At 37.1% G+C, this 23,085-nt stretch overlaps 1 protein-coding gene across 5 annotated transcripts in view; it reads left to right on the top strand.

The window, feature by feature from the left end:
• Positions 1-23,085, top strand: part of LOC106869705 (organic cation transporter-like protein) — a 65,252-nt gene that overhangs the window by 37,699 nt on the left and 4,468 nt on the right. For 3 of the 5 annotated variants that reach the window (XM_089359738.1, XM_089359739.1, XM_089359740.1), the window contains exons 2-7: positions 2,412-2,608; positions 8,103-8,333; positions 15,854-16,056; positions 18,992-19,300; positions 21,508-21,642; positions 22,772-22,857. In XM_089359738.1, the coding sequence (XP_089215864.1) occupies positions 2,412-2,608; positions 8,103-8,333; positions 15,854-16,056; positions 18,992-19,300; positions 21,508-21,642; positions 22,772-22,857 (1,161 nt within the window). Of the gene's footprint in view, positions 1-2,411; positions 2,609-5,402; positions 5,576-8,102; positions 8,334-15,853; positions 16,057-18,991; positions 19,301-21,507; positions 21,643-22,771; positions 22,858-23,085 lie in introns of all 5 variants that reach the window. The other 2 variants (XM_089359741.1, XM_089359742.1) reach the window with 1 other exon arrangement.

Below are 23,085 nucleotides of genomic sequence, written 5' to 3'. Positions count from 1 at the left end.
TCACACCGACAATCGAGAGTTCTACTGCGACATTTTGAAGCTTTTGAGGGAGGACATTCGGTGAAAGCGACCGGATCTGTAGAACGTGAAGAATTGAATTCTTTATGACGACAATGCACCCTGTCACCGAGCTATCTTCACTCGCGAGTTTCTCACCAAAAACAACATGGTATCGCTTCTGCACCAGCCGTATTCGCCAGACTTATCAGGTACGGATTTCCATCTATTTCTCAAGATGAAAATGCAGCTCAATGGTCGCCGTATTAACACCGTTGTCGAGTTCTAGAGTAAATTGCTGAAGGTCCTCGACTCCCTTACGGAAAACGACTTTCAGGCCGGATTCCAAAAGTGGCATGAACGCTGGGACCGGTGTAGTACTGCGCAAGGTGACTATTTCGAAGGAAATAATGTTAAAACTTAAGTAAATAAGTTTTTTCTTTTTTTATTCTAGTCCTGTAAGTTTTTGATATGCACAAGCATATGAGTGAGTATTTCGCGCACAATATCTGTTTGTGAATGTCAGGTTGTTGGATCCGTAGGCTTTCCTTTTTCTCTATATAAGACACTCACCCAGACTGCTGTCAATTCTCCCTTAATCATTTTGGGTATCATTTTTGTCACGAATAACTATAAACACGCTCTCGGCCTTCCCACCTTTAACCAGAGGAACATCTTATGATGGCTTAAGAGAAAGCCTCCTTTCTTTGTGAGACAATGCAGTAAGCAATGTCCACGTTAAATAATTCTAAATAACACAAAAAATATTTCATGCGTGAACTTGTTGTTCGACGATATTCAGAAGAAAGAACACTAACACTAGTGGTGTTTGACACATGGAAACCTGAGACGAGACACCGAATCACTAATTATAGGCGCAAAAGAGCAAGCCATTAAGCCAAACTTGATAGAAAGAGTAATAAATCTTACGAGAGAGTAAATACAGAATATGTGGAGAAGGGGACGAAAGTATTAACCATTTCGAAACTAAGTACAGTAAACTAGTATAATGAGATTTTCAATGCAGGCATGACTATATCTATGAAAGAGTGAAGTAGGATGTTAGTGAAGTTTATGAATTTGAAATAATGGGAAAATGGTATAAATATGCTTCAGTTCCAGTATGGTGAATGATAACTTCTGTATTTATGGGAGATCTCCATAAATACAGACAATACTACAGCAGTAACAAGACCAGGTACGACTATAGAGGGCAAAGAAACAAATGGTGTAAAAAAGTTTACTGAAATTTGAGGCAATTTATTCTCATCAAATCTCTAGGTAACATCTCTGCTAAATAAATTAGGTTTAATAGCTTTGTTATATTTTTTCTAAGTTTCGCACGAGAAATGTTGATGGAAGTAGGACAAGTAGATTACACCGACCCCGGTAATTGACAGGTACTTCGTTTTATCGACTTCGAAAACATGAAACGCAAAGTTGATCTCGGAGAGGTTTGAACTCAGAATGTAAAGAGACTGAAAGAATACCACAAAGCATGTTTTATTTCCGGCGCACTAATGACTCTGCCTGCTCGCTGTCTTAATACTTTCTGAGATAGATACAAGGTCGGCAGCTATGTAAGCAGGAAGTTAGTCGATTACATCGATCCCAGTACTTGACTGGTACTTTATTTTATCGATCTTGAAATAATGAAAGACCAAGTTAACTTCGACGATATATGAAGTCAGAATGTAACGTGCTGCAACGGAATAAAGTAAAGTATTTTGTCCGACGGTCAAGATATTCTGCAAGGAAGACAACATTACACGCAGTCAAAACATGTTTACTGTTTGACACAACCTGCACTCCAAATAAAACTTTCAATATCATATTTTTAATAACACAAAACACACTATGAAATTATCACTCAATGAAATAATACAACACATACCCTTATGTAATCGATATCAGACTCTATTACACTCACATTCAACTCAACTGCTATCCAATAATAGTACACACCCCACTCAGTACATACTCTACAATTTTCATTCCAACACCTCTTCTTTTTTAGTTCTTTATCTCTCATTGCAAAACCCACTGCATAAACTCTTTAATTAATCTTCCTTGAAACGTACTCTTTGTACAAGCATTAATCTCCAAACGTCCAACTGAACGGAGGCTACTTCAGTTTTTACATTACGAGACAGACGGCGGTTAACAAATAGAATAAATATTTTTTAAAAAGGGAAATAAATTAAATTTTCTGGTTCGGATCCAGTCTATTATTTTGTATACATCCAGGAATAGAATGCTTTGTGATGATTGGAGGCGAAACTGATGAAAACGCAGTAGTTTCATATTTAAAGATGGGGTTAATAATCTGAGAAAATTATATGACAACTTATCTCAGAAATTTTGACATCAAATTAAAGGAACTTTGAGTTTATGAAATAGTATTTTCTTTTCAGGTTATACTCCAGATCATCAATGCAAAGATCTCTCAGAGGAACAGCTGTCCATATACAACGTGACGTCATACGATGTCATCAGTTATGAGAAGTGTCACATTAACATATTTCGTGGCTTGAAAAATGTTACGGATAAACTCTCCTGTATTAACGGACACAACTTCTCAGCAAATGAAGATGTCTCTTTTGTGGTAGAGGTAAGAATGTTAATATTTTAGATCTTATTTAACCTACACTTCTTTCCTCTCTGTTTCACTAACACATCCGCTTTCAGATATATGTTTGAACAGTTAAAATGATATACGATATTGAAAGAGAATTGCTTTTGCTGTCTAGCGACCAGTCAACCCTGATCGAGAATTTCTATGATTAAATCATTCTCCTCATGATCAATCAGACCTTTACTCAAACGTAGTTTATCTAGGAATAGAGTTATCCAATAGTTAATATAGTTATATAGGAATATAATTATAGTTATCCTTTCATATTTTTAAAACGGTATAGTGTGATTTGAGGGAAATTAGTCTGCTATTTCTAACAGGTCATTATATTACAGAGAGGGTTCGTCGTTAGCTTTATCATACTGAAGAAGTTTCCTGTCGTTTTCCCCATGTGGAAAAGGTCCCTAAACTACCGGAATACGAGGTTGGTCATATCCTCCGGTCCATACTGCTGATACTTTCATTCCTCTATGGAACTTAATTTTTGTAAGGGAAATATCCTAAGACCAACACAACTTAATTTTCACGAATGAACAACCCAAGTAAGCACTTATGGCCTTTTGGTTATGAAGTTTCTTTTGTTAGCTTGGATACCGAGTTCGATTCACCTACACACTGGTCTGGTGAATTGTTTCGGCTTGGCCAATAATTGAGTAGAAGTGGGTTAGCTCTAACTTTAAGGAAACTCATCATCATCATCATCATCATCATCATCATCACATAATTACATATATAGTCACGACAGAAGTAAATAGACAATCGTTTAAATTATTTAAATCTGAAATTATAATTTGGAGTCGCGCATTGTGCTGATGAAACATGACTCCTTTTCCATTCACTAAACCGGGTCTTTTTTTTCTACAAAGCTTGGTTCAAACGCTCTAATTGCTTACAGTAGACTTGAGCATTGATTGTTGCATTAGGTGGTAACAATACAATCCCACTAGATAGAGAGAAGAACCTTTTCCCCATGAAGTTCCCTTCTCGTTTGTGGTTGAGCATTTTCCCTTTTACCAAGCCACTGTTTACGACGTTTAACATTTCGATAGGAGATCCATCTTCCGTCATCAGTCACAAGTCTATTCAAAAAGGGTGAAATGAGTTCACGAGAACAGGGAGAAGAGCAGATGTCAACTCGGGATTTGCTGTTGCTTTCGGACAATTCATGAGGCACAGATTTTCCAAGTTTAGGAACCTTTCCAAATTGTTGAAGATGATGATGAACAGTTGTATGGTTTGAACTAAGCTTTATTGCCAATTCTTCAACTGATAATGCAGGATTTTCTTCAAGTAATGCCTTTTCCATAAAGTGAGTGTATGTTTTGAGTCGCTTCGGCTGCAGAGTTTCCTTTTTTGTACTCATAAAGTATTATGTGCCTTAAATGCTCTTTGAATACTTCCATGTCAGAAAGGGTTTTAATCAAAGAAATTTTAATTCTATTATTCTGTAAAATAATATTTAATTAGTTTAAATGTACACAAATGCATAAAAATAATTTTAAATTCCATTAGACATTCTAAAATACTATTAGATTTCATTCAATTTTAAAACAGGTAAAATCGGACAGAACTTATGGGATGACCTGATAGAATGGTAGATATCACTGATATGAACTAAAGGTATAGATATATACATATATAATTATATATATCTGAAACAGATGACATTGGAAAACAACCAAATGTTATGTAATGATTTCTATTATCACTCTATACTCATATGACATTGTTTCTAGACCATATATTGAGTTCTACACCAGATTATTAGTCTCGCTACATCTAAGCGAAATATAATACATATACGTGTATATGTATATGTATATATATATATATATATATATATATATATATATATATATATATATATATATATATATATATATATACGTATATATGTATATATATATACGTATATATGTATATATATGTATATATATATATATATATATATATATATATATATATATATATATATATATATATATATATATATATATATATACGTATATATGTATATATATATACGTATATATGTATATATATATATATATATATACATGTATATATACATATATATGTATATATTCATATATATGTACGCATACATATATATATGTATATATATATATATATATATATATATATATATATATATATATATATATAGCAAATGAAGTACAGAAGATGGAATATATGAGAATTTATCATTAATCACGACAATTCTTTCGACACGTCTAGCATCAATCCCGGACGGGTGGGATACTTAACAACTGGTCCAGGAGCATCGGGTGGTGCAGATGTATCTCGTCGAGCGATAAATAAATACAACTCGTTAAAATGACTGTTCCGCAATATAACTTTCCGTTTTGTAGAGAGAAAAGCAGCCAGACGGAGGAAATGTCTTGATTTATATAGAAAATCAAAAATAAAATCACAGATGACAAAAAGAGAAACGAACACGCAATCCAGCGAGAAAAGTATAAATATATATATATATATATATATAAATATATATATATATATATATATATATATATATATATATATGGGGAGTGTATTAAATAGTGCAATACAGTAGTGTTGCTTCCCAGTAAAACAAAGCACCATCATGTTAAAGTATAAATATACAATTGTTGTACAACAATGCACCAATATTTATTGGAAATAGCAGTCGCTAATGTATGATGCTATAGCAAAACTTCACTGAATATGTATACTTGTAAAGATGTTTGCAGGCGGCGAATGCTAAAAACTTTCTTCTTACCTGCAGGAAGAACATTAAATAAATGTACAACCCAGATGTGGATAATCTAGGACCTAGGTTTCGAACTTTCCAAATGATGTTTGTTAACGAAAATTTGATTATCTCTCTTCGGCTTGATTGACCTAGACAAAATTTCGAATGTTGCTACATCAATGCCAGTATACTCGTGTGAACGCCTGGTCAGTATATTTATATACAGTGAATCTTTACTATAGCGTCACATATTATCGTATATTATCGTATATTCCAAGTAAATATTGGTGCATTGTTGTACCACCATCATATATCTATCTATCTATCTATCTATCTATCTATCTATCTATCTATCTATCTATCTATCTATAATAGAAATATGTTAAAAAAACAAAATAGAAACTATATGTGGAAATGTAAGGGGAAAGTAAGCAGAAAAATAAGAGAAAATGCACATTGGAAATCAGAAAGTAGGTAAGGCTTTTAATGAAAAGTAACGATATATATATACAATTAGATGAACTGAGGTAGGAATAAAGGTAATAAAAATTATTGTGAGTTGTTAAAGAGATTTACAAGCATACCGGTTTCGTAATAATACTAGTCATTGCTTTGAGTATACACCGAATTCTGAACGGTGTCAAGTCTATTAGTCCCTTAGTAAAAAGATTATGTGTAAGGGAGGTAAGTAGTTCTGGATTTGGTGCAATTAGGGTAGATCTGGATTTGTAGTGTGAATGGTGTATGGGATGTATGGGGGTTAGTGATATTAAATGGAAGATTAGTGATGTTCTATATTATGTTATGTGTTTATATTTAGTTGAGGAAGATATTTATTAATGAAAATTGCCTCTTTATTCATTCTTTGTTGTGTTGAAGTGTTCTGTGAACATTGATAGAAGGGAAAAATTAGGATTAAGATTCCTCGCACACCTTTATACATATAGTAAGATATAAGTTAGAGGTAATGTAACCTTCTAAGGGATAGATGTATCCATAGGCACTTCTAGTATTAATTACCTCAGTGTGTATGGTCCTTGTTGTAAGGTATACGTTAGTAGGTAATTTAAAAGTAAAACCATGGTTTAATATATAGAGAGACGATAAGAAATGGTCATGAGAGTATGCTTACAGCTGTTTCTGTATATAGATCTGGGGTAAATATATATTTACCTCTTTACAGTTGATAGACATCTTCAGAACGGTTATATGGCAAAAGTTACATAGAAGGAAAATAGAAAAAATATATAAGGAAAGGAAAGGAAATTTTTCCTTTTTCCTTTCCTTATATTTTCTTTCTATTTTCCTTCTATGTAACCTTTGTCATATAACCGTCTATCAACTGTAACGAGGTAACTATACAAATTGACCCCAGTTTACAGATACAGCTGTAGACATACTCTTATCTTAATTCAATAATGATCAATGATCCACTTCTCACTGTAAATTGCCCAATTTCTTATCCTCTCTCTCTCTCTCTCTCTCTCTCTCTCTCTCCTTCTGTATATATATATATATATATATATATGTATATATATAGTTATGTGGAGAATGGAGAAACAAACACAAGAAGAAGCAAGTCAACTGGTCTAGTTAGCCATTGATTTAATTATGTGGAGATTATATAATGAGTCATTTACGAACGTTTCGATGTGCCAAATGGTTTGGCAGATCTCTTCAGAGTGTTGAGGGGTATGTTAGAGTTCATGGTGTGAGAGATGTAGGAGAAACAGTTAGTGGATATAGTAATGCATATGGTGGTATAAGAATATAGTTAGGTAAAGTTAGTCTTACATTTTAGTTGAAGTTGTGTTAGTCATTCTGGAAGGGGGTAGGGGGTGCTGTTTAAGATTGTAGTTCCAATCTTAATCAGACGCATTCCGCCAATTCTAAAACCAACCACGTGCGGAATGCGTCTGATTAAGATTGGAACTACGAGCTTAAACAGCACCCACCCTACCTCCCCTTCCAGAAAGACTAACACAACTTCAACTAAAATGTAAGACTAACTTTACCTAACTATATTCTTATACCACCATATGCATTACTATATCCACTAATTGTTTCTCCTGCATCTCTCACACCATGAACTCTAACATAATCCTCAACACTCTGGAGAGATCTGCCAAACCATTTGGCACATCGAAACGTTCGTAAATGACTCATTATATAATCTCCACATAATTAAATCAATGGCTAACTAGACCAGTTGACTTGCTTCTTCTTGTGTTTGTTTCTCCAATCTCCACATAACTATAATTATAAATTGCGGTTTAAACAATAAATTACCTGCCTCTGGATACCTTCTAACGAAGACGGTGCCCACACAAGTAATTTCCAGGAGTGCCTCCGGATTTAAATATCCCCAGGTTGCTTGGATACTTCAGACTACCCCTGAAATATTGAAGCAATCCTATCATTTACCTATATATATATATATATATATATATATATATATATATATAGTTAACATACCACATAATGGAACTGGATCCCGAAACATGTAGTTGTGAAGCAAACATCTTACCAAACAGCCACGCCTGCGCTTTTTAGTAAGAAATACCAAATCTACATGTCTCTTCATATAGAATGTTACTGATGTTCTCTTCGATTTATCTTGTTCTTATCATCATCGAGATATCTTTTAAATTTTGATGTTTTTCTATTACATGTATTTTGGGGATAAAATCAAAAACTATTGCGTATCTATTATTTCCTTTGTTTTCCTTGCAGTGGAACTTGGTTTGTGACAAAGACGGCTTGGCAGAATTAACACAATCTTTATTTACTGCAGGCCAAGGAGTTGGTGCTTTGATATTTACGTCCTTTGCAGATAAAATAGGTCGGAAGCCAGTTCATGTCGGCTGTACATTATTTCTCATGCTATGTGCGTCGGGAAGTGCACTCTCACCAAACATATGGGTCTTCGCAGCGCTTCGAGTTTTAAGTGGGGCTTTTCAACAGGTTATAATATTTATCTACATTATTTTTAATTTAATTCATCTTCTTTACACACAAACACACACACACACACACACACACACACACACATACACACACACACACACACACACACACACACACATATGTATATATATATATATATATATATATATATATATATATATATATATATATATATATGGGAGAATATACAAATAATAACAACAGACGAGGACAGGTGGTGTAAATAACAAAAGTATATATTAGTATGACGCTCGGGAATACGGAAAGTCTTTGACGTTTCGAGCTACGCTCTTCAACAGAAAGAATACGGAGACAAGGAGAAAAACACGGAGAAAAAAAATTGAATAGTGTTCAGTCAACGGTCAATCATAATAATGGCCGATCATAACAATGACTGACCGGAAGTTAGAAATTCTTATTTCAGGAGAGCTAAGAAAGAGGAAGATAACAAACGGTGATCGGGAACGAGGGGCTGTGTGTGGGAGGTAGAATGCTGGTGATCTTGACGTATGTAGTGTGAAAATGGGGAAGGGAGAAAGGGAGAAAGTAGTTGGTCAGTTGTAGTGTGTGCGTGGTGTGATGCGAGGGTATTGGTGTGGTGTGATGTGAGGGTGTTGGGAGGTGGGGAAGGCATGTGTGGAGTGTGGGTTAGGCTGAGGGTGGGGTAGAGGTAGGGGTCTGTGGGTAGGGTGGGGTATGTGGGTAGGGGTGGGTGGTGGGTGTAAGGAATTGGATGGGGTGGAGTGGGAAGGTAGAGTAGGAGCGTGTTGGGGTGTGGTGGGATGAGCTTATGAGGGGGTGTTGACGAGGAGGGAGAAGGGGAAGGTGGATGTAAGAGAGGGGGAAGATGGGTATGGGAGGGGAGAGGAAGAGAGGAGAGAGGAAGAGAGGAGAGAGGAAGAGAGGAGAGAGGAAGAGAGGAGAGAGGAAGAGAGGAGAGAGGAAGAGAGGAGAGAGGAAGAGAGGAGAGAGGAAGAGAGGAGAGAGGAAGAGAGGAGAGAGGAAGAGAGGAGAGAGGAAGAGAGGAGAGAGGAAGAGAAAGAGAGTGAGAGAGAGGGAAGAGGGGTATGGGGGGGAGAAAGAGAGGAAGAGAAAGAGAGTGAGAGAGAGGGGAAGAGAGTGAGAGAGTATATATATATATATATATATATATATATATATATATATATATATAATAATATTATTAGGGACAAAATCCAAAATTACAGGTAAAAAACTATATATATATATATATATATATCGTTTACTTGTTTCAGTTATTAGACTGAGGCCATGCTGGAGTACCGTCTTGAAGAAATTTTTAGTCGAACGAATCGACTCTAATACTTACTATTTTAAGCCTGGTACTTATTTTAGCGGTCTCTTTGCGGGGTCGTAAACACATCAACACCAGTTGTCAAGTGGTGATGGTGGGACCCGTATAAGTTCCACAGAAGGAAAAAATTAAGAGGACCTATTTAAGAAAGAATGGATGATTATTTTCTTTGCAGCAGTAGTTGTTGGCGCATTTCCTTCAACCTGATCAATCTGGTAGGTATATAAGAGATTAGTAGCCAAATTTTTGCTCTCTTTCAGAATAGAGTGAAGTTTTCTCGGTCTTTCATATTTTTCAACAAGTTTTAGCATCCAACTTATTATTATTATTATTATTATTATTATTATTATTATTATTATTATTATTATTATTATTATTATTAATATTATTATTTCGTTTTATCTTGGAACTACTGGAGACTTGTATGCGTAGCGGGATTGCTGCCTGCAGCCTAGAGTACCATGCTATTTGTTCTTTTCAACTATCTAATACTCCTCATTATTCTGGCCGTACCAAGGAGGCACAATTTTGTAATAGTCCTACTGGGCACTCTATTCCAATTTCCTTGATATTCCTCTTGATGCCTTCTGATATTGTCTCCAGGGAACCATCAATGATTGGCACTATCTTCACCTTCTTCATTTTCCATAGCCGAGCTATTTCGTACTTAAACGGGTTGTATTTATCTATTTTTTCACCTTTCTTGACTATTTGTCGGTCAAAGGGGCATGCAATATTAACTATATAGCATATGTGGTGTATCTTGTCGTCCACCACTAGGTTCGGTCGATTATGCTCTACCACCTGATCTGTTTGGATTAGGAAACTCCGACTCTGCCACTCTCTGAGGTTTGTGCTTATACCACATCTTGTCTCTCTCTAGCCCTCACTTTTCGCACAGTATCCAATGTAGCACTTTTGCTACGTCATCGTGTCACCACAACTTTGTGATTTTAGGTAAGTCTAGGGCATTCGTTCGTGATATGGGCAACGGTTTCATCGACTTTATTACAGATGCGGCACAGCGGAGACACTTGCTCATTCCTCAGGCTGACCCTCCAGTTAGTGCCCAAATCTTGGTCTTGCGCTGCCAGTATAGTGCTCTCATTATTATTATTATTATTATTATTATTATTATTATTATTATTATTATTATTATTATTTAGTAAATTTTCATTATATGATTACTTCAGTATATTTGTATTGCCTAATAGATCGCAACTCAGTCTACCTACGGTTTGTAGGGCGTTATGTTTTGATAAGATATATCAATAGTATCTTTTAGTATTATTGTTTTATGCATCTTTTATCTTTAACTTGTTTCATTCATTTGACTGCACTCATCCGGGGGCACCGCTTTGAAGGGATTTAGTCGAACACCTTGACTCAAGGGCTTATTTTTTAAAGCCTGGTATTTATTCTCTCGGTCACTAACACCGATCGAAAAGCGGTAATGGTGGACAAAATTATACACAAAGTCACATACGCGCGCGCGCATACATACACACATATTCACGTATATATATATATATATATATATATATATATATATATATATATATATATATATATATATATATATATATATATATATATATATATATATATATATATATATATATATATATATATATATATATATATATATATATATATATATATATATATATATATATATATATATATATATATATATATATATATATATATATATATATATATATATATATATATATATATATATATATATATATATATATATATATATATATATATATATATATATATATATATATACATGTGTGGTGGCACAATGGCCCAGTGGTTAGGGCAGCGGACTCGCGGTCATAAGATCGTGGTTTCGATTCCCAGACCGGGCGTTGTGAGTGTTTATTGAGCGAAAACACCTAAAGCTCCACGAAGTTCCGGCAGGGGATGGTGGCGAACCCTGCTGTACTCTTTCACTACAACTTTCTCTCACTCTTACTTCCTGTTGCTGTTGTGCCTGTAATTCAAAGGGTCAGCCTTTTCACAGTGTCACGCTGAATATCCCCGAGAACTACGTTAAGGGTATACGTGTCTGTGGAGTGCTCAGCCACTTGCACGTTAATTTCACGTGCAGGCTGTTCCGTTGATTGGATCAACTGGAACCCTCGACGTCGTAAGCAACGGAGTGCCAACAACAACATATGTACATGTATATAACGAGCTTCTTTCAGTTTTCGTCTACCAAATCTACTTAAAATGCTTTGGTCGGTCTGGGGCTATACTAGAAGATACTTATCCAAGCTACCACGCAGTGGGACTGAACCCAAACCCATGTGGTTGAGAAGCTGCTTCACATAGCCACGCTCTTTTGTGTTAACAGAAGTCATATATTTTGTGTTGTGAATTTGGAGGTATATTTACATATGTCATAATTCCCTAAGCCCCCAGCGCCATACCACCCTACTGTTATCATAGAGAACAGAGATTGTCTTGTCTTTTGTCCCCAGATTCTGGCTGTTTCTATTGCCAGACCTTATATTCAGAGACTTTCTTCAATTCTTTCAGAGATTTATAAAGTTAGAAACAATACATCTGTTATAATACACTTATTCTCCGTAACCTTCCAGAATAAATATTGGATTAGCATTACTTTCCTTGTCTATATGATTTGGCATCTACCCGAGAATAGTTAGTTTGTATTTACTTGAGATCTTTTTCATATGTTTTACGATTTCTTTCCTGGAGGTATTTCATAAATCTTATATAATTTCCAATGTATGATAGGTAGGGGAGGTGCCACCAGAAGACGACATCCCTCTGCTGGTGGCAGCCATATTGTACGGCTAGCCAACACAACAAGAGTTCACAAGGTACACAAAATAGGAAAGGAGAATTGATCAGACATGGGCACGGAATTATTGATACACGCCGATGGGAACATCGAAGTCATCCCTGATTTGATCAACCTTCTTAAAGTCAGACAGCTAATTCTGGCAGTCGAGAGAAAAAAACCGAGATGTCACATTTGTGACAAGACAAACCATTCAAAGGCTTTCTACCCCATGCAAAGAAAAAGAACACCTCTCCGCTATTGCAGACACTGCTAATACAACAACAACAGCATTAAAAGCAACAAGAGCAGCGCCACCAACAACAACACTTACAAGTCAGTGCTAAGAGTGGCAACATGCAAAACACCATCAACCAAAGAAGCAGCAGGAGAGATCCATTCTACAGAATCAGCAGGAAGTACCGGTACCACACCTGAGGCTATCGCAACTGAGAGAATACTCAACCACACCAATCGACCAAACAACCAGCTTAGAAATGCGCGGCTATGCAGACATACCTCTTTTCCTGCCACAGATTTCTCCGACTGTAAAACTTGTCTAATGAGGTATGCAGTTTGGGAAAACCACCAGAATGGTACAAGGAAAAAGACAAAAAGTTATAAACTAAAAGCAGATAGATTAGAGGAGAAGATTAAGAAACCTGCAAACTATCACACACCCACACACACTCTATACCAAGACAATTACAAACATGTCCAACATCAAAAACACCTTCACAAATGAAAACACAGCAACCCAAACTCAAGCAGATGTGTGTGGAATTACGGAAGCACTTTGCTCAAGTGTTTGAACGCAGGATGAACTTCAGTGCCTAACTCGACGGCGTGTAACAACTCTCTGCAATGGGGGTGGAGTGTTGTCAAACGCCGATAACAGCCGCAAAAATACGGGATGTGATGATGGGTTGCATGGGGAACAAATTGCTTGGTTTGGATGATCTGCCCTATGAATTTTACTTTCATATGCCGGACTTTTTTCGCAGCCTCTTAGCAGACATCTACCGCAACTGACAGAATAATAGGAGAATTCCTAGTTCTGCGAGACAAAGAGTCGTGATACTGCTAAGGAAGAAACCAAGGAAAGGGGATCAAATAGAAAATTTTAGGTCCATAAGGCTGTTGAACATAGATTTCAAAATTTTGACTAAGTTGTTAACGCTTGTAGTCGAGGAAATGGTTGATGATACGAAAAATGCGCAATTCCAAGTAGATCTGTCCACGACACCTTCTACCTGATGCAATATATCATAGACAGAGTGGGTAAAGAAGTTGGTATTGGTCGGGCCCTGATCAATTTGGATCAATCAAAGTCTCCGGTAGGGTCCACCACCAATACTTGTAAGCCATTCTCATAGTTGTCGGTTTCGGTCCCGTTTTTCGTGGCTGGGTTGCCACAATGTACAGCGACATCTACTCGAAAGTTTCAGTGGATGGTTACCTGTTGAGACGACCGTTCAGTATAATGCGTTCGGTCCGTCAAGAGTGCCCCCTCTCGTCTGTTATGTATGTACTGGTTCTAGAGCCACTACTTCGGAAATTGTAGGCGTTGAGAGGCATCGCGAGCGAACTAGGACGTGGGAGAACTGTATCGGCATATGCAGACGACATAACCATAATAGAGTTGATCGGTACAGTTCTGAGAGTATACGAATCTCTGACAGGAGCACAGCTTAACCAAGAAAAGTCAGAGAGAGGCAGCTTCATGCGTCCAATAACGTCGTAGGACGCTGGACGGAGGTACTGGATAGATTTCTTATGATGTGGTTTGGTCCGGATCTCCAGGTGGAAGAGAACTGGAGCGAGGTGACGAGCAGGGTAGCCAATCTCGTCCAGAGATTGACCGGGAGTAACCTACGTCTAGAAAGTCGGACAGAGGTGGTGAATGTATACATCGCCTCCGTCATATATTATCACCAGGCCGTTGTGACTTGCCCCGGTTCCCATCTGACCAAATTGGAACGAATATTCTTCTACATCCTGTGGAAGGTATGTGTTCCACTGGTCAGGCGCTAACTGGATAATTGGGTATGTCGTGGATGCTGTTGCGTAGACATGTGCCAAGGCTATGGCATCTTCACCATTTCCTTGACGGCGAGTAGATATTGTCACCGTTCGCCTCTTGAGTGAGCTGCAGTTCTGGATCAAGCGCGTTAACCGAGGCAGATGGCACTTCCCTTACTTGGGGATGGCAGAGTAATCGGGAATTTTTGTGGGAACTTTATCCCGAATTACCTATGCGAACTATCCTGCTATAAGTGATTCTATTTATTAAATATTTATTTTTCTAATATCTATTTATTTATCCCTCGGTTATATCTTTCAATGTTACAGTGTCTCCTTTTGATCAATGTAAGCCTCACCTGTTTTGATATTGTTCATTATGCCCTTGTGGCGAATGTAAGAAATCATCACCATGCGCGAGTAAGCGAAAGCAGAGTATTGTAATCACTCGTCTTTGTCTGTTTCTCTGTGTTTGCAAAATTATTGGAAAACGGATATATGGATTTTCACCACATTCGGCAGAAATACTCATTGGATGAATGGCTCAAAATGATGAACATTTGCATTGATTATCTTTAAAAGAATTTTTTTTTTTAATCGAACTACAGATTTCCCGACAAGCAAGTGGTAATATTATTTTGTTGGCTTTCTTTTTCAAATGAATCGATAATCGTCAGTATGTGTATAGATCATGGTATGCATATGCGCGTAGACACATGTGGGTACATACATACATATATACATACATACATAGGCTGCGACTGTGTGTGTGTGTTTGTGTGTGTTTGTGTGTGTGTGTATGTGTGTGTGTGTGTATGTATGTGTGTGTGTACAGAGATGGATTCGAGGGTTTTGTTTATTTACGACTCGTTTTCTTAATTTCATTGGAGTATACATACCTATAATTGTGATACTTAACGAAAAAATTAAAAACTGAAAAAAAAATGGAATTTACAAATTTCTCGATAAGCAAGCGGCTGTATTATTTTGTTCACTTTCTTTTTCATGTGAATCGACCCTCGTCTACGTAAGTATAGAATATGGTGCACCTATGCGCGTGGGTACATACATACATACGTACATACATATATTCATAAATACATAGATATGCGACTCTGTATGTGTTTTGTGCGCGTGCGTATGTGTATATATACAGTGATAGATTCGAGGGTTTCGTTTATTCAGTGATAAAATAAGTACTAGTTGAATACTGTGGTCGACTAGTCCCCTCCCCAAAAAGTTTCAGGCCGTATGCCTACAGTGGAAAGAATTATTATGAAAGCGACAAGATGTTAAAGTACATACATGCTGAGTTCATCAAACGTTTATCATAACCGTGAACTTAAATATATCTTCCTACAGGGTTCCGCTATTCCTGGTTTTACCATGATATTGGAATTGTATCCTGCTGACAAACGGACACTAATTTCATGCATACTGGGGATTTGGTGGGGTATATGTGTTATGATCCTAGCGTTGGTTGCTTATGTGATGAAGCATTCGGAATGGAGATGGCTGTGTGCCGTTTTTGGGTTTCCAGGGATCGTATGCGTATTTGAATTTTGGTAAGGAATTTCTTGTGATTTTTCACACTACTTCGTTTTTTATTTTCTGTTTGTCTTTTATTTATTTCTTTTGCATTTTCTTTCGTGGTGCAAACTCCAGTACTAAATGACGAAAGATGTGTTGTTTTTTTTTTTTTTTGCTTTTTTTCCATATATGCTGATTAAATATCATACTAGTTTAAAGAGAAAGAAAGAAAGAAAGAAAGAAAGAAAGAAAGAAAGAAAGAAAGAAAGAAAGAAAGAAAGAAAGAAAGAAAGAAAGAAAGGGCATGCATCTCTTAGGAGAAATTTAGTTCATTAGTTTGAATTAGCCATAATGGCTAATACGTCGTTGAAGCATCGCTTGGTCTTTGAAAACTTCAAGGGTTTTTAAAAATCGAGGAAATTTTCAGCGAGTAGATTTTCAGAAGAAATATCTTCTGCCTGCGGCAGACATGGAACATCTCTGAAACTCTGCTCAGCGATTTTAGCGGTTATTTCAAGACCCTGGATTTTTCAGTGAAAGCATAATCTGCAGTACCTTGTCCCGATAGAGTATGTGAGTATTCTGTCCATTATTTAAATTTTAATTCTGCTATTCAGCAATTTCAAAACATATTGTTGACAAAGACTTGTATTTCTCTTTATCCAGCGATCTGAATGAGTATTTATGTTCGTTGTAGCTGATATTGAAAACATTCGTAGTGGGTTCAGTTGAATTCCCTCAATACTGTCTGTGAGTGTCATGCACGCACTGTATACCACTGCTTTGGAGAGAGATAAGTTCCTTTGAATCGGAAGTTTAGAATTTTCCGAAGCCATAAGTTGGCTATTTATGGATGCTGCAAGAAGGGATGCTGTCCGAACTAACTTAAATCATTTTATTTTATTGGCTTTGAAAAGTTTATATTTATGTGTGGTTAGAAATTAATTTTTGATAATCATTGAAGATTTCTCTTTATGTTAGTAGCTTCATTCATGTTGTAGAGTGGATTAAAAGAATTGTGCTTGTTATCCTTGTTTTGCAATTATGTGGGAGGAGTTATATTTCTTGTAAACTTTTTTCATTAACCTCGCTTCTTGATAGTATATTGTTATAGTAAGAGGGGTTAGCGATTTCAAATATCCTTAAATATCATTTACGAACTTCTTTTCATTATGGTCGAGGACTGAGCGTTCTTGTATATATAAAAGGTTTTCTTCCTTGGTTTTCTGGAAGAGTGATGTGTTCCTGCTATCAGATTTAATGGTTTTTCTAAAATATACTGTTTTGCGGTGTCAAAGTGTCCTATATTTTGTGATGTATATATTCTGCATATTTTTCTCCCAAACTTTTACATTCACTAATATGTATATTTACGTGTATATTCATAAATACACACACGCGCGCGTGTGTGTACGCATATCCAAAGAGGTGCTGGAAAGTTGCTGGCTTCATGTAAAATAATATACTGGAGATCAGTTAATTGTGATTTTATTTAACATATACCCCTCTCGGATTCCCACTCTTATTGCACCGGTCCTTCAGTTTTTCCAAGCCTTGTGAAAAGAAATACGGAAGGTTGAACCTGCAAACAAGCCTCTAAAGTAGAGATCACTTCCGAACTGGAGTGAAATTTCGTTCCCTTGAGTTGTTTTTTCAGTTGCCGAAAAAGGTGATAGACGGAGGGGGCTAAATCAGAATAGTAAGGTGGGTGGTCTACCAATTTGAATCCAAAGTCGTCTATTTTCTGTAGAGCTACATGTGCTGTGTGTGCTGGTGCATTTCCCTGCAAATTTCAGGATACCACAGTTCGGTTTTCCATTGCTTTTCTGCTCCAAAGCTTCACACAGTTCATCCAACAGCAACATGCAGAATTCTGCGTTAATGGTGTAACCCTTTGGCAAGTATTTTATGAGGAGTACTTTGTCTTTATTCCAAAACACTGAAGCTGACTTTTGGGTCCGAAACTACTTAGAATGCGATGAACCGCTGAGGTGCCACTCCACTGATCGCTACGTGGTCTGGGGATCATAATAAGGAACGCAGATTTCATCCATGGTGACTAAACGAGACATAGTGCAAACCGGTCCAAAATAGCCTTTCATGTCGTCACGCAGATGCGCTTCTGATCTGCGTTCAGACATTTCGGTACCCATTTTGCGGAAAGCCTTCTCATGTCCAGAGTGTTGTGGATGATGTGGCCAACTCTCTTGTGGGAAATTCCAGAGTCTCAGTTATGACTTTAGCTAAAATCCGGCGATCCTAGAGAATCATGACGTGCGCAGCGTCGGCTTTGTTCTCTGTAGTCACGGAAGTTGGTCGTCTTGACTTCGATATGATCAGTCCGAAACCTCGACACCCAGATTTTCACCATGGATTGAGATGGACAGCCATCCTTTAAGACTTCCTTCATCGCGTCATGGATTTTCGCCACTCTTTTTTCTTTAAAAAGTGGAACTTCATGACCGCCCATGCTTTTGTTTTACCAAAGGCCACGGTAGGAGCTGCCATCATGCGTTAAATCTGCAAAAAGATTAAGATATATTGTATGCCATCATGATTTTTTTAATATCCTCTGAATAGTTGTCCTGCCTCCCCTGTAAAGGTAACAGCACTACCCTTTCACAAAACCCTGAAAGCCATGAACTTTTTAGCATCCCCTCGTATATATATATATATATATATATATATATATATATATATATGTGTGTGTGTGTGTGTGTGTGTGTGTGTGTGTGTGTGTGTGTGTGTGTGTGTGTGTGTGTGTGTGCGTGTGTGTGTGTGTGTGTATGCATGTGTGTGTGTATGCATGTGTGTGTGTGTATGTGTATGTATATATATATATATATATATATATATATATATATATATATGTTTGTATGCATGTATGCATGTACATTGTATATACATTTGCCCATACATACATACGTACGTACGTACGTACATACATACATATATATTCATATTATGCAGGTACCTAAGAGAAAGCATTCGATGGTTGTTCGCAAAAGGGAAAATTGTTGAAGCCGAAAGAGTTGTGAAACGCGCAGCAAAACTTAACGGAGTCGATTTCGAAGCAACATGGACAAAATGTCTGAAATCTAATGAATCTGCCATGGAAATGCATCAATTAAGTGAACAGTCCAAAGAACTGATTGACAGAAATGGAACAAACCCTGAAGACGAAGCCAAAGTTCATCCTAAAGAATCTGCGCTTGGATTGTGGACCATGATGAAATACAGTACAACCAGAAATATCACCCTAGTTATCATGTTCGCATGGTAAGTCTTCTTCATAATAATAATAATAATAATAATAATCCTTTCTACTGGAAGCACAAAGCCTCAAATTTGGGGGAAGGGGATTAAGTTGATTACACTTGGCCCAGTGCGTAACTGGTACTTATTTAATCGACTCCGAAAAGACGAAATGTAAGGTTGGCCCCGACGAAATATCGCTAAGCATTTCGCCCGGCGTGCTAACGACTCTGCCAGCTCGCCGCCTTAATAATAATAATAATCTTTTCTACTCTTTGTACAAGGCTCAAAATTTTGGTGGGAGGGGGCCAGTCGATTTTATCGACCCCAGTACGCAACTAGTACTTAATTTATCGACCTCGAAAGGATGAAAGGCAAAATCGACATCAGCAGAATTTGAACTCAGAACGTAACGGCAGACGGAATACCGCCAGCTTTATAATAATAATAATAATAATAATAATAATAATAATAATAATAATAATAATGATAATAATAATAATTCTTTCTGTTATAGGCACAAGGCCTGAAATTTGTTGGGAGTGATCTCGTCGATTATATCGATCGCAATGCTCAACTGGTACTTATTTCATCGATCTCGAAATTGATGAAAGGCCAAGTCGACCTCGGTAGGATTTGAACTCAAAGCGTAAAGACGAACGAAATACCGCCAAGCATCTTGCCATGAGTGCTAACGATTCTGCTAATTATTTTATTGTTGTTAAGGTGATGGACAATGGAATGTTTAGCTCGAAAGATACAATAGAGCATTCTGTTTTCACTTACGGTCCCTCATGTTATGAATTCTAGTCCCACTGCAGACATTAGGAAATTACGAAAAGTGGTCTAATAAGCTACACTACAATACCAGTGCAATACTAGAATCCGTAGCTACGACCTACCCACAGCCCTTAATATTGCTGGCCTAGTGTCTAAATCAGAAACTAAGGCAGTGAGCTGGCAGAATCAAAGGCCCGTCGGAGAAAATGCAAAGCGACATTTCCTCCGGCTCTTTAGTTTCAGAGTTTAAGACCCGCAGAGGTCAACTTTACCCAATAAAACAAGTACCAGTTCATCACTGGGGTCGATATAATCTAAAATTACTGGCCATTGTGGCAAAATTTGAAAACATTGTTATTGTTGTTGAAGCTGCTGTCCTTATTCATGCTCCTGTTATTAATGTTGTTGTTAAGGCGTCGAGCTGACAGAATCGTTTGCACGCCGAGCAAAATGCTTGGCGGCATTTCGTCTGTCTTTACGTTCTGAGATCAAATTCCACCGAGGTCGACTGTGCATTTCATCCTTTCGGGGTCGACAAAGTAAATACCAGTAGAGTACTGGGGTCAATCTAATCGACTGGTTCCCTCCTCCAAAATTTCAAGCCTTGTGCCTATAGTAGAAAGGTTATTAGTGTTGTTGTTGGTGGTGTTGACGTTGCTGATGCTGTTGCCGCTGTTTTTAATGTTATTTTTGTTGTTGTTGTTATTATTATTATTATTATTATTATTATTATTATTATTATTATTATTATTGAGTGAAAGAGCAGTGCATGCCATCAAAGTGACACTGGGGAAAAAAAATTACGAAGCCCAGTATACCCATCATGACTACCTGTCTGATAAGGGTACACCAGACACATGTATCACAAACATATGTGCGCGACATGGTGAACTCATATCAAGATAAACAGCGCATGACCTCGCAAGTGGGGCCCAGTTAGAATTTTCTTCAGGTCGAGTAGCCCATCCCGCTCAAAAGGTCCAGTTCTTATTTTTTTAATGCCGAACCGCTAGCTTACTGAGATGTAAACGCACCAACACCAATTGTCGAGTGGTGGGTGGATGGGGACAAACACAGACACTCACACTGATACACACACACACACACACACACACACACACACACACACATATATATATATATATATATATATATATATATATATAACGGGCTTTTTCAGTTTCCGTCTACCAAATCTACTCACAAGGCTTTGGTAAGCTCGACGCTATAGTAGAAGATACTTGCTCAAGGTGCTACTCAGTGGGACTGAAACTGGAATCATGTGGTTGGGAAGCAAACTTCTTACTAAACAGCCGCGCCTGCGCCAAAAATACATATAAAACAACATTAGTTATATTTGATAATGTACAACAAAAAACTGACCACTACGTGTAATAATATTTTTAAGAAAGAACAAAAGCCAAATGTCTATTTTGTTTCCTGTGTTTCAGGTTGATTACCAGTGTGACATATTTCGGACTCTACTTGACCTCCAGTAGTTTGTCTGGGGACCGTCATCTGAATTACTTCCTCACAGCATCCATGGAACTTCCTTCCAGTTTAATCCTCTACAAATTGTTTATGCTGTTCGTAAATACTTTATATTTGATTCACATACGCATATATATATATACATGCACACATGTGAGCTCGCACAAAAAGATAGATAGATAGACTGAGAGTGAGAGAGAGACAGAGAGACACAGAGAGACAGAGAGAGAGACAGAGAGACAGATGGACACACAGATTGACAGACAGAAAGATATTTGTATTTGTGTGTCTTTAACACACACACATACACGTCGCACGCGCGAGCGCACATACACACACACACACACACACACGCACACACGTTCTAAATCTTAATTTAGAAGATTAATGAAGATTACAAGGTGGAGAAAACGTTGACTGATACAGACCGTTCAGGGCTCGCTAGAAGCTTTATGTTATGAGATGTGTATATTGAAGTAACGATGGATGTTATAAAAAGAGAGAGAGGGAGAGAAAAGGGGAGAGAGAGACAGATAGAGTGTTGGGGTAGGTGAATGAAATACTTACCAAGAGATATTTGAACAGGGGTTGGTGATCGTGAGTACAATAATTTTACAAGTTTTGTTATTATGGATACCCCAGAATAAGCTTAGTTCAACTAACTATCATCAAAGCAGTTCCAGTTGCCATCATTTTGCCTCTTTTTTCCAAACACATTCTATTTTCAACTGTGTTATCAAATATGCCTTGCTTTCACCTAAGACAATCGAATATGATTTCAGGCGGCAAACTTGTGGAATCATTGAAGAATTGGTCGGACTGCCTTTCGCAATCGTTGTTCCAGCTCTATGCGCCCTGAACTCGAATCCCTCCGAAGTCAACTTTATCATTTGTCCTTTCGAAAATATATGCCAGTCAAACATTGGAGCTCTCTCTCTCTCTCTCTCTCTCTCTCTCTCTCTCTCTCTCTCTCTCTCTCTCTCTCTCTCTCTCTCTCTCTCTCTCTCTCCCTCTCACTCACTCCTCCCTACCCTTCTCTCTCTTTATTTCTATCTCGCTCCTTTTCCTTCTCACTCTCTCTTTCCATCGCTGCCTTTCTTTATTGCATTGTACGTATCACTGGAAGGTCGACTATGATATCTGATATTATTTACTCCGTGTACTAATCTATGAAACTCATCATTGAACCTCACCTCTATAATCTTATTTTGTACCATTTTTCAGATTTGGACGGAAGAAAGCCATCATAATTCTCATTGCTTCCTCAGCTGTGACATTGTTAGCCGTGGCAGTTCTGAAGTCGATCGGTGGTAAGACACCTATATTTTATCTGCAATATTCAAACACAAAATGTTGATTATATATATGCATATATATGTATATATGACAATTTCTCTCAACATTATATATATATATATATATATATATATATATATATATATATATATATATATATATATATATATATATGCATATATATATATATATATGCATATATATATATGCATATATATGTATATATGACAATTTCTCTCAAC

The sequence above is a fragment of the Octopus bimaculoides genome, chromosome 11 (genome assembly GCF_046866305.1).
Source record: "Octopus bimaculoides isolate indiv1 chromosome 11, ASM4686630v1, whole genome shotgun sequence".
In the NCBI taxonomy this organism is placed as follows: domain Eukaryota; kingdom Metazoa; phylum Mollusca; class Cephalopoda; order Octopoda; family Octopodidae; genus Octopus; species Octopus bimaculoides.
This window is presented reverse-complemented; position numbering and strand designations above follow the sequence as displayed.